This window comes from Penaeus chinensis, chromosome 21, assembly GCF_019202785.1.
Source record: "Penaeus chinensis breed Huanghai No. 1 chromosome 21, ASM1920278v2, whole genome shotgun sequence".
In the NCBI taxonomy this organism is placed as follows: Eukaryota; Metazoa; Arthropoda; class Malacostraca; order Decapoda; family Penaeidae; genus Penaeus; species Penaeus chinensis.
The window spans coordinates 965,795-978,294 of NC_061839.1; the positions used below are offsets into that span (position 1 = coordinate 965,795).

The following is a 12,500-nucleotide window of genomic DNA, read 5'->3' on the forward strand; positions in this document are numbered from 1 at the left end:
ATTTTTTATTATATTGTCTATTTACTTCAGAGTTTTATCTCCTTGATGAGAGGATGCCCAATGGGTTTAGGTATTTGAAAATTGAATTATGAAAGAGTATGACTCCATAGTAAATTGTATGAGTGAAAAATGGTTTCATAAAAAAAAAGAAAGAAGAAAAAAAAAGAATAATGATTAAGAGACTAAAGTTCAATTCTGCCTGTTGCATCTTGCACAAAGTGTAGTGCACATAAACTAAAGTAAGCATGATGTTTTTGGTGCAACATTGAGTTTCCATTTCTCATGGTATGGATAAATTTGCTAGATACTAATGCACATGTGCATTTGATACAGACACTTATCCCCAATAAGAACTGAATTTGATTGACATACTCTTCAATTTCAATAACCGCCTATTTTGAACGTGTTTTAAAAGGGCGGAGAAGAATAAGTATTCCTTTCACATGCCCCTTTGATCAACAGCCTCTTATTTTTCTGTATGAATATTTTGTTACATCTCTAATATATTCACTCTTGTTAATCTTCGTCTATTTGTCAAGTTAATTTCTGACCATTTATCTTTCCTGTCATCTCTGTTGGTAATGCTTGAAGGAGTATTACTTCTCATTCAAAGGTGCTTTTGAGAAAATAGGAGATTTCCGTTTGAGTTTTTGTGTTGTCATTTGTGAATCTGAAGATGTGGTTAGCGTGGAGTGATCTTTGTTTTAATATGATATATTTTATAGTGAGGGACCAGGATAGATATTGAGCTTATTAGGTTACACTGGGAATGTTCTACTGATGTTGTTATGAATAAAAAGGATATTTTTAGACAATGAATAGGATTGATTTGCAGTTTTATTATTATTTTATACATTATGGATGTGTATGTGCATGCATGTGTGTGTATATGTACATAAATACATATACCAGTTATACTAAATAAGATACATAGTTATTATGATCTTGCACCTTATTTTGGTTGCACTTTTACACTATTTGTCCTGGCATGTTAATGACTATGGTTGTGGACAGAGTAAGCACTCGCACAACATTCTTAACCAGTTTTCCATGTGACTCATAATTTTATACATTAACCAGATTATCGAGAACCTAGAGCTGCTTCAGTCCCTTCTGTCCTCTCACCTGAGCCGACAGCGCGAAGTGAATGAGCTTCTGAGTCAGGAACCGCTTCTGGTTGGAGAAGGACAGGTATGGTAATGGGCAGCTATGAAAATCTTTTAAGAGAACTGTTCAAACTTTGGAAAATTTGTGGGACTTGACTTGGATTGATAGAGATTGCTCGATGAATAATCTTTTGGTAGAATGTGCCATGTCACTAACCCATTCATGACTGAGTGATGTCCTTTCCCATCTTAATACAGTGTCCCTCGTGACAAGTTGACATCTTCATCTTATGTGCACATGTTCTAACTTGTGTGTACTAAAGTTGTCTGCATTTATTTGGCTCTTGCTGAGGAAATATACCCCCACAAAAGTAGGCTTAAAACCGCTTTTTTTGTCTCAGTACATAAACTGTCTTTTATGCCAGGGCCAGGAGCGTAGAGAGTGGGGTGATTTTAAGTTTCCTGCTCTTCTGATTTTTTCTCTGAAGCAGCTAACTCTGTGCACACCCTGATGTAATTTGATATGTGCTGGGGGCTCTTGTCATGAATGGGTTAGTGCTATGATGACTTGGTTAGCAGTGACATATAATCTTTACTAAAAGTTGTCAGATTTAAAGCAAATAATGGGAGCAACTCTCTTTAAAACATTTCTTCCCCAGCCATCAAGTGACAGTAGCCCAAGTGTGTCATCTAGACGAAGGGGTAGAAGCACAAGAGAAGCGCCAGATGGAGAAGAAGCATCGAGGGGTTCCTCTAAACGCTCTCAGAGCCTGGTTCGACAGGGGACCTTCAATGTGAGCGAGCAGGAGACCACAGTGGCTACCATCCATGCTACGTTAGATGCGCATCTCACCAGGGTAAATAAGGTGCATCAATTTAGCACGAAGCAGTAGTGCACTGCTCATGCCCTTTGGCCTCTTCCTACATCCTCTGTGATGCTTGGATTGTAGCTGCTGTAGGTAGATGGAAGTACCACCCCACAGGTTCAGTGTATCTCATTGCTCAAATCCTGAGGTGCACCCCATGTCTGAATGTTTGTTTTGAGGTATGCAGAAGAAGAAAGGGAAAGAAGAAAGGGCATGAATGTTACTCCGTATTTGCCACTTTGCACTGAGTGTGCTTTTTGACATTGGACAGGAAAGAAATTCCAAGTAGGAATGTGGCATTTGTCAGTGACATGTACTTGTGCATGCCTTAAATCCTCCTGTAGTTAACAGGATGCAATTAGTTGTGGAAAGTTGATGTGTGTTGAATGATGAGAGACTTCTTGTATAGTCAGAGGCTTCCATAGTAAGTTGGTTGTTTTTACTAAATCCAAGTCTTAACTAGTGCTTGTTGATACATGCTTAAGTTTAAACTAAGGATTTAAATGTTCAGTGTATTTAGTTACATTAGGAAATAAGCAAATATTTGTATTCTAAAACAAAATGAAAGCATGGAATGTTGTTAGCTGCATCACTTCAACTTATATTATGGCTGAGTGTACAGTAAGCTGTGCTTTGTATTGTATTAAAAGTGCTCATTGCATATTTATGATTCTAGTTTAAAGATCATAAAAGTATTATGTATCGGCATCATAAATTTATTATTTTGTGCATAGTAATGGTCTTGTTTTTTTGTTTGTAAAGTTGAGTAATCATGACAAAAAAAATGTGTCATATACAAAGGAATATCTAATGATTTTGGATACAAATACAGCTATAGTGCCAGTGGTTTGAAATATTTTTTTAAGGAACATCTCAGATGGAAGAGAATCAGAATGTACATCTCCTTTTTATGTCTGTTTTGCAGTAAGCTGTAAGCAGGATGACCAGACAGATCATCTAAATGTTGAAGTGGTAGATAGGTGCTCTTATTTGGAAATGTGACGCACAAAAAAATCCAGGTGCTGTGACTTTGTTGCTGCCTTCTCTTCTGAAACAAATAGTAGATTAGCGTAACGTCAGAGGTGTGGTTTCTACAATTAGCGGGCTTAGTGTGTACATCTATAGAAGCTGATACACATTTTGCCCATCAAATGGCATGTCATTTTTGTAAATGGTTCAAATGTTTACAACTGTTGATGATGATAGATCATATATCTAGGATGATGAAGTGACTAAGAAAAAGAAAACATTCTATGTATATGGTCAATACATACTTCACAAAAAGCCATATGTATTCCTGCTCTTTTTGCAACTAACATGTTTATGGATACCTGCCATTAGTATGTAAGTGTTCATTCTGCTGGCCTTTTATATCATTTGATTGTTCTTTAAAACAATTGTTGCTGGAAGGACATGTTTGAGCCCTCTGCTGTTGTTATTATCCCCTTTTGGAACAAGAGTAAACAATAAAACAATAATATGCTGAGGGACTTGTTTACAGAAAGCATTACAGTCTGCTTAACTATGTGACAGAGAAGAGTACAACCTGTTGAGATAACTTACTGCCTCACTGGCTGGCTTGAAGATCATCAAGTTTACACAATGGTTAAGTGAGGAATCTGTTTCAGAATATAGACTCTTTACCTGGTTAGATCTTGGAACTTCAGGTTATGAAAGGGCTTGAGAAAGTATATACATCCATACACATAGATTTCAGGTAATTGATCTTCGGCTTGCCTAAGTACACCTTACTGTTACCTCAAAATTAATGTAGCGGGTTATATAGGGAATTTTAGACAGTCTGTATCACGATATTCTTTAGAATATACAAGTTTTTTAATGTGCTATGATGTTAAACACAATATACAAATACTGTAATTATGTACGAATAATTGTAATACACTATTATAATTGTCAGGGTTGAAAAAGTTCACTGAATTTTTCTGAAGGTTGTAGTTAGGAAAACAGTAGGCTATAATAGGAAGGGAAAGGTAAGTAGAATTTCAAGAGCAGTCACAATAATCTTTCTTCACAAAATAAAGTTTCATATGTAGAGGAAGATGAGAAAAAGATATTAACATTCTTCTATTAAAAGAATATGAGTAAATGGACAGTGATGTGTCTGCTAATTGATCCATCTGTCTTTTTGTGCTTGATACATTGCAGAAAAAACATTAATGGCTCACTTTTTGGGCTGTAGGTCGGAGTTTGGGTACTCCAGTCTTGTGCTTGTGACTGTTTCATCATCCTTTTTGATTGTTGGGTCTTTGAAAGAAACAATATTTTTCTACAATTTTGTATAAAGCTCATTACCTTCTAGGATATGTCCTGTATTAAACAGCTGGTCCATTTACTCGGTGTCTAGTAATGAGAATAGAAAAATATTTAGTTCAGGTGGATCAACGTAGCAAGATCGTTCATTTGCTGTGTTGCATTCGGCTCAAGTGCCAGAGTCAGTATAGTAACAGATTTCTCTCTGGTTTCACTTTCAGCACAAAAAAGAAAAAAAAAAAAATGTCATGATTGTATTGGTTTTTGAAAGGTAGCTTGTCAAATGGAAGGGACTGAGAATTTCCATTATTCTGCAGGTTGTGTCATTTACCTTGTTGTGATGTACACCCCAAAAGGGAAGTGTGTCTTATTGCAGTATAGCTCAAGTTGCACAGGCAGTTTAAGGAAGTGAAGTGATTGCTATAGTTACTGCTGCTTTTGCTTCCGCAGCTGTAAACTCTGGTTATTCGATTGCAGCTGCATTGGTGACGAAACTGTACATGTCATAGCCATCGTCATTACATTTATATATTTGAATGCTTATTTCTTATTATTTTTTACTATCATGACAGTATTATGTTTGATGTTTCATCATTTTTGATGTTGATGATAGGTTTTATCATGCTTATCATTTTCTTCATGTAACATTGTTATCATTATCACCTTTACTACCATTGTAAGTATAATGTGATTAACAAATTTCAGTATCATCTCTTCTTTTATGTTATTTAAAGTTAAGAAAATGAGGAAAATTTCGTGAGGTGTATGTTATGAATGTTTTTTTGTTTTTTATTTTATTTATTAGCCATATTTTAGCATGTTTAACAGTTACAGCAATACTTTTGGTTGGCGATTTGTTTTTTCATTTTATTCATACGATGTTTCATCAGATTGTGATAAAATCTAATACTCAAAACATACAGTAGGAATTATAAGATGAATAGATTTATCATGTATAAAGATCAAGGAATCCGTGTTGTTGTGCAGTCTGAAATCAGACCTAAAAGCTCAGCTTGATTTGTCTGATAAATAGTGATATGAACCTTTATTGACTACTTACATAGAGAGAGATGAAACAAGAAATACACGTGCTCGCAGCTTTCAAGGCTTGAAGGTACCTCAAGAGTGCTCAAAGTTTGTACTATTAAAATTGAATGTTTGTATAATCATTTATGTTCAGTGTTTACCCCCCTCCCCCCCTTCCCCTGCAGTATGGACTAACCCTGTGTTGCTGTGTTTCCTTTTCAAATTCTGAAAATAGGTGGATAATGGAGATATAAAGATGGGTTTTTAAAAGTGAGTATTCTCATCAGACACTGATGACTGTTGGAATTGAACAGGTATCTATGGAATGCGAGTCTGATGCGATTCAGGAATTGAATGGACATTATCTTTCCTGCATCACTTTTCTTTGTATTGGAGTTGTGTTGGTTTGCAGTTATTCATTGGGATGAGTTGTATATGTTACTTTTTTGATATGTGCCTATCTAATGTACAACGATTATCAAAACTGTAATTATAGTGCTAGTCCACTAGTCATTTTTTTTTTTCATGGTATTAATTCAAAGGTAGCTATAATCTTATGAACAAAAGCCTCTGTGTGCCTAAAAATATGGTCATTATCCTTTCCTGTCAAGTTTACTTAATATGAGGTGATATTGTCTTGTGTGGATAAAAAAATTATAGGCTGCAGGGAATTTACCATTTCGTTCGTTTTTAAAGTTTGTGATGAACAAGTGTGGCCATTAGTTAGGGATTCAGTTTTCAGAGACAAAGCCTACCAGTGAAATTACTTTATATCAACCACCTAGATTTGTTGATCTTTTGTGTAAATTTTTCTTTTTAATTGCGCTATGATGTGGAAGAATGGCGTAATAGCAAGAGTCGTGTTCCGGTTCCTATGTGTAAGTAAAACCTTTATCTATATTTGGCTTTAATGATAGTTAAGTATAATCACATATTCCGATTATGGTTAGTGTAACTGCATGTTATTTTCCTGTGCTGACTTCGGGTCACATATTATAAATGTCGAGTATTAAGCTGAAAGTAGAACTATTCTTCTTTATTCAGTTTTGTTCATATTCTTAAAAGAGGATATGGTCTTTTCTTGCGGTATTTTATGCTTCATTTTATGTAAATTATCTTTCATGTATAAATGATTTTCCTTTGAAATGAAAGGTAAATCTACTTATGTATCGATATATTGATACAGGTCTGCTTGTTGTCTTAGGCTAGAAGTATCCTGATGGACAAAGGAAGGAAATCTCTTGAGTTGGGAAATATTCAACACATCTATTATGAAGCTGAGTTTGAAATGTTTTCATTTCTGTGAATTCATTGTCTTTTGTTGTTTAGACATGTTGAGTGAAAAATCCAAGGTGGGATTGATTTTGTTTGAAGAGGAGAAATTATTTATTAATTAAAGGAAATTATATAGTAACAAAAAGAGTACTATAATGTAATAAAATAAATTGATATTTATAAACTTTTGAGCAATACTTAGTTTGTGTTAAGATATAAACTTTGGAACACTGAGACAAAGTAATCACCAGTATTTTTGTTAATGTATAAATGGCAATTAGATCTGAACAGAGAATATATTATACTAATTTTTAAATGTCTGAGTTTGGGATAGATTTTTCCAAGAAGGAATTTTTGCCAATCTTGCCTTTGAATGAAAAATAACAAAAGTCTCTCTATGTATTACAAATGTATGACTTATATCTCAAGTTCAAATGAAAATAATTGCTTTTTTCGATACTCAATTTTTTTCCCTATGTAATTTGGTGAAAAGTGTATTGTGTATTTTTGATCCCAATGTTGTTAATGACGAACTTCAATCACTTACGTAATTACTTAAGAAGTGGGAAGTAAAGATCTGTGTTATTACAATGGTAGCTGAATATATATACTAATGTTGCAGGAGTTTATATGTGTTCACTCTTCTGTACAAGGATGAAGAAGATATTCAGTTGTGTTGTTAACGTGTGAAATTTGTGTTGTAACTTTGATCTCCAAATCAGAAGTTGACTTGTAATTGATGGTTGTTTTATTGATAAAATTTAAAAGACAATTTGACTTGATTTGAAAGACATGATTAGTATTTTCATAATGTTAAGTTTGTTTTGTATTTATTTATTTTGCAATTATTGGTTGAATTCTCGTGCGTAATTATAAGAAATCAGATATTTTAGGACTAAAGTAATGGTCATGAAACACAAAAATTCAGTACTGATACTGAATGATTAATGCTAAGGTATGGAAAATATATATATTTTTGGAGTCTACAGCTCATCCTTAAAAAAAAAATGAGTACACTTTAATTTCAACCTAAGTCTGTTTTTGGTTGGCATTTTGCTATTGTGTTAGTGGTTTGTGTGTGTTTTTTTTTTTTTTTTTTTTATGTTTTTGCTTTTTACAAAATTTGCAGAGCTAAGCTTTTGGATTTTTGTGAGGTATTTGTAACCAAAGTGCAGAGCTTTACCCAATTGTTAATGTAAGTCTGAAAATATGAATAAAAAATTACTACTTTCATGAAAAGATTGTTATTAGTAATTAATTCCTGAGGTATAGGAGCCAGTTACTTCAAGACACAGTAATTACTTCTTTACGTTTATAAAACACATGACTTTCCATCAAGGTGATACATTTCGAGCCTTTTTTGATGAATGGTCTATAAGACATAATCGGTAAGAAAAATACTTCTGGATCTTGAATTGTGATAGAGATGGCAACTGTAGAATGTTGATAATGAAATAACAGGAACAGATTTTACATATTTTATATGCATTTAGTGTAGGTCTAAGAGGCATAGTAATGCTCACAAAGAGGAAAATTCTGTTTTATTTATATTAGCTAATAAAAATAGTCCTTATAGTACTATGGAGCTTATCATCTTCATGATTATAAAAATAGTACTGTTGTAAACATGCAATGAAATATTGGCAAATATATCCTGCTTTTATTTTGTACTCTAAAGGAGAAAATTTAATGATTATATTGCTTGCATAACTCCTTAAGTACAGTTTGTGCTGATGCCCACCCAACTTCTCTCTCATTTTGCATACATGGATCCACATTCCATGAGGTAAACTTGCACAAAAGCACCTGAGAAATACGTAAATATTATTGGGATTTGCTATTCTCTTTTGCTTTTCTGATTACCCTGTTTCCCCATTTTTGCTCACTGTTGAACTCGTTACCATATCCTGGTAAAATATTGTTTTTTTTCCATTCATTGGAAAGACACTTGGAGGATATAAAGTTGTGATTTTGTTGTGCTTTTGCATAAAAGAGTACAAGTTAAAATGTAAGTAATTTTCGTATGATATCATGAATACTGCACATCAGTAGTAAAACCCACGATGTACATTGGCACTACAGGTGGGTGAATATCAGATGAGAAAATGTAATGTAATTCCAAGAACATTATATCATGGAATGCTAATGAACATTGTAAGTTTTAGAACATGATCCTATATCTTGTAAGTAATCCTTGCTCCGTCAGAGTTATGAGAAATATAATGCAGCGAATTATTTATGTCTATTATGTCTAAATGCAATCTTCATAAAAAATGAGAAACGTATTTCCTTTTTTAACCAATGGCACATCTTAAGCCACTGCATCATTACAATATGTCTTTTATAACCCAGTGCCAAAGATATGAACACAGATGAAAGAAGGCTTTTAACTGATTACAAATATTTTCAAAAGATAAAAAGATATTCCCACATCTAAGGCTTCATGGGATGAGTGTGTCTGGCAGGAAAAAAATATAAATAAGCAGGTTAATTTTTCCAGCAAATATATAAGCTATGTTTTAAATCAGCCGTTATCCACGAAACATGGACGCGATATCATTGTCATGTGGGTTTCATTGCCATGTGGATTTCATGGTCGCTTGGTTTTCACCTTCATGTGGATTTTACTGTCATGTAGATTTCATTGATGAGTGATTTTCACTGTAATTTGGATTACACCGTCATGAATTTCACTGTCATGTGCTCGTTGTGGGAACTAGAAGCGGTTTTCCACCTGCGGCTCTCACTAACCGCGGTTGCATTGGCACTGATGATCTCGTCTGAACCTGCAATGCAAAAGACGTCAGAGAATGTTGTGTGTGGGTGCAGAGAATGTTGTGTGTGGGTGTTTGTATTTCGTACATTTTCGCTGTTACTGGCTTGCAGTTCGTTTTTAAATATACAAACAAGATCTAGTACAAACAATAGATAATTTTTAAAAATCAATTCTGAAGACTAAGAGTTCGCAAAAAGTGAAATACGCAAGAGTTATGATGATGATGATGATGATGATGATGATGATGATGATGATGATGATGATGATGATGATGATGATGATGATGATGATGATGATGATGATGATGATGATGATGATGAATAGGGACCCCCCCCCCCCCCCAATACAAACAGAAAATACCTCCACATCTGAATTGAAAACTAATGGAGAAGCGACCAATACGCAACCTGTTGAAGATAAGTGATAATGAGAGTGTGGAGTCTCTTGCGGAGTCCCCTGAGCCTGGAGTCCGTGGTTCCCCTGGCCAGGAGGTGCAGGCCTCGTCTCGCCAGCGTCCCCAGCTCTCGCGCCGTCCGGGACGTCTCGTCCGGGTCGCCGTGGGAGGGCCGGAAGCGCTCCACCTGGGTCGGGAAAACGGGTCGTGACTGGTTGGGTGAAGGGTTTACTCTCCAACATGGTAGGAACGCTGAAGAGATACTCATGATGAGGGTATTTTTTCTTTTTAAAGGGTAATTACTGTTCAAAATATGTAATTTTTCATAAGAAATATACACCCAGGCAATGTGATATACAATTAAAAAGATGTATTAAACACACACACACACACACACACACATTTAATGTATATATGTATGTATATATATAATATATATATATAATATATATATAATATATATATAATATATATATATTTATATATATAATATATATATAATATATATATTTATATATATAATATATATATAATATATATATATATTTATATATATTTATATATATATATATATATATATATATATATATATATATATATATATATATATATATATATATATATATATATATATATGCATTTAAGATGCATTTAATTAACCTCCCGCCAAAGGAAAAGAAAAGAAAAAAAAAAAATACAATCAAAACAGAGCCAGGACGACGTACGGTGCTGAAGACGGAGTTGAACTGCTGCCCTCTGACCTCCGCCGACGCATCCTTCTGGAGGGCGGAGGCGAGGGAGGCCAGCGTCCTCACAGGCTCTGTCTCCGGAGTCTCAACCTCCACCCCGGCCGCCTGGCTTCCGACCTTCCACACCTGGGCTCGGGACACCTGGGCGAGAGGAGGAGCAAGGTCTATATAAGTACTTAAAAGGACCTTGATGAGGAGAGGCACGGCTCCCGGGACGACGAGAGAGGCGAGACTGGCCATGATGATGGTGTCGTTTAGTGAAGATGGTTTAGGATGCGACGTGAGAAGAATCGCGAATCTAACTGTGGTGTATGGTGATGGAAGTGATAATGGTGATGGGCGTGCCAACAGTGATGAAGGTCATTAAATGGCATTATTACAACCACCGCGAAATCCAGAGCACACGTTTCCCAAGCGGAACAATGGCCAGTCCCGCCTCCATCCCCATCTACCAATAGGTTAACGGACAGAAAAAAACAACTCTACACAAAAAGAGTTTCATGGCATTTTCATCAACCCAGGAGAGTGTTTCGTCCTTCTTCACTGCCCTAACCCCCGAAGAAAAAACAAACGCATGCTACGTTTCATCAAGAACCAACAGCACCGCCTCCTTCCCCATCCACCAAGACCTACCTCCTGAAGGAAGAGAGCGACGGCCGCGTTCCTTCTCCTGGCCGAGCGGACGGCGCGATGAGCCTCCAAGGACCTCAGCAACTCCGTCTCTTTGTCGAGGAGGGCCACCAGCGCCCTCCTCCTCTCCTGCCCCGTGAGCGTGGCCGTTATCTGAGCCACCTGCCGCCGTCGCCAGCTCTCCAGGCGGGAGTAGAGCTCCGCCATGGGCACCGCGCCGCGCCACCGCTGCGGGGAAGTCGGCGTTGATAAAGTGTCGTCAGAAAGATAAAATCATCATATATAGATATACATTTTTTAAGTACAAGTAAATGGATATATTTAGAAAAAAAAAAAAAATGTATGTAATGTAGGGCCTTACCTTGTGGCTGGAAGAAGTAGAAACGGAGTTGTCACTAACACTATTGGCCGAGTCCTCCTGGTGCGGGGACGCCGAAGTGGATTCGCTCGTGGACTTGTCAAGTTGCCGGCGTTCCTTGGTTAAAAAAAAAAAAAAAAGGTAATTGATACTGTCTGCAATTGATTATGAAATTGCCAAGTTAAACATTTTCGTTTTTCAAGTTTAAGGTCATGCCCTAACACCATTTAGGGTTGTTGCCGTGGCTCACACTTATAAAAATAAATATCCATAATCAACAATATCTAATAACTATATTAAGTCAGTTAACAACCTTTCAACACGCCAAATCCCCAATATAATAGGAAAATCACATATTATAAAAGTGTCCCCAATCATATCTTCACAGATCTCAGGCATAGAAAACGGACCAACAAGCAAAGGAGAGCAATATGACTCGATTATTGATAATCAGTAGTTATCCCCTTCCCTTTTCGGTAGGACTTATAATCAACCGGTCTAGAAATATATGTCCCTGCTGCCCTTTCGTCATAGTATCCATTTCATTAAATAATTCTTTCTGTAAGTTCCTCATTCACTAAAAAGTAAATTATTTCAATATCGAACACGTGGATCAGCATCAGATCATATCTAACACGGAAGTACTTTGCTGGAAACTTCATCACGATCATCAAATAATCGCCAGTTTCGTTAAGGACACTACATAGTTAAACACACACACACACACACACACACACACACACACACACACACACACACACACACACACACACACACACACACACACACACACACACATACACACACACACATACGCACACACACACTGAAAATATAATACAAAAATGAAGAAAAAATCCCTTACCTGCTTTAGCCTCCTCACCCTCTTCCTCGCCAGCCACCCGCGGACCATCCGTTGAACCTCCACAATCTGGGACACAATGGCAGTATTAAGTATTTTATTTATTCATTTACTTATCTTAAGGCAATACTTAGCTTTTACTTACTTATGACAGGGATAAGCTTTAATTAATTAATTTATAATATTT

At 35.9% G+C, this 12,500-nt stretch overlaps 2 protein-coding genes across 4 annotated transcripts in view; one reads left to right on the top strand and one right to left on the bottom strand.

Moving 5' to 3' along the window:
- The window catches only part of LOC125036361, a 9,774-nt gene extending 1,997 nt beyond the window's left edge, over positions 1-7,777 (top strand). For 2 of the 3 annotated variants that reach the window (XM_047628928.1, XM_047628930.1), the window contains 2 exons: positions 1,081-1,191; positions 1,766-7,777. In XM_047628928.1, the coding sequence (XP_047484884.1) occupies positions 1,081-1,191; positions 1,766-1,999 (345 nt within the window). In that variant the 3' untranslated portion in view covers positions 2,000-7,777. The remainder of the gene's footprint in view (positions 1-1,080; positions 1,192-1,765) is intronic. The other variant, XM_047628931.1, reaches the window with a different exon arrangement.
- A 231-nt stretch (positions 7,778-8,008) lies between these two features.
- Positions 8,009-12,500, bottom strand: part of LOC125036628 (IQ and ubiquitin-like domain-containing protein) — a 25,329-nt gene continuing 20,837 nt past the window's right edge. The window contains exons 6-11 of the mRNA XM_047629391.1: positions 12,317-12,382; positions 11,455-11,568; positions 11,097-11,321; positions 10,440-10,604; positions 9,728-9,901; positions 8,009-9,330 (exon numbers count right to left, since the gene is read on the bottom strand). Coding sequence (XP_047485347.1) covers positions 9,241-9,330; positions 9,728-9,901; positions 10,440-10,604; positions 11,097-11,321; positions 11,455-11,568; positions 12,317-12,382 — 834 coding nt within the window. The 3' untranslated portion in view covers positions 8,009-9,240. The remainder of the gene's footprint in view (positions 9,331-9,727; positions 9,902-10,439; positions 10,605-11,096; positions 11,322-11,454; positions 11,569-12,316; positions 12,383-12,500) is intronic.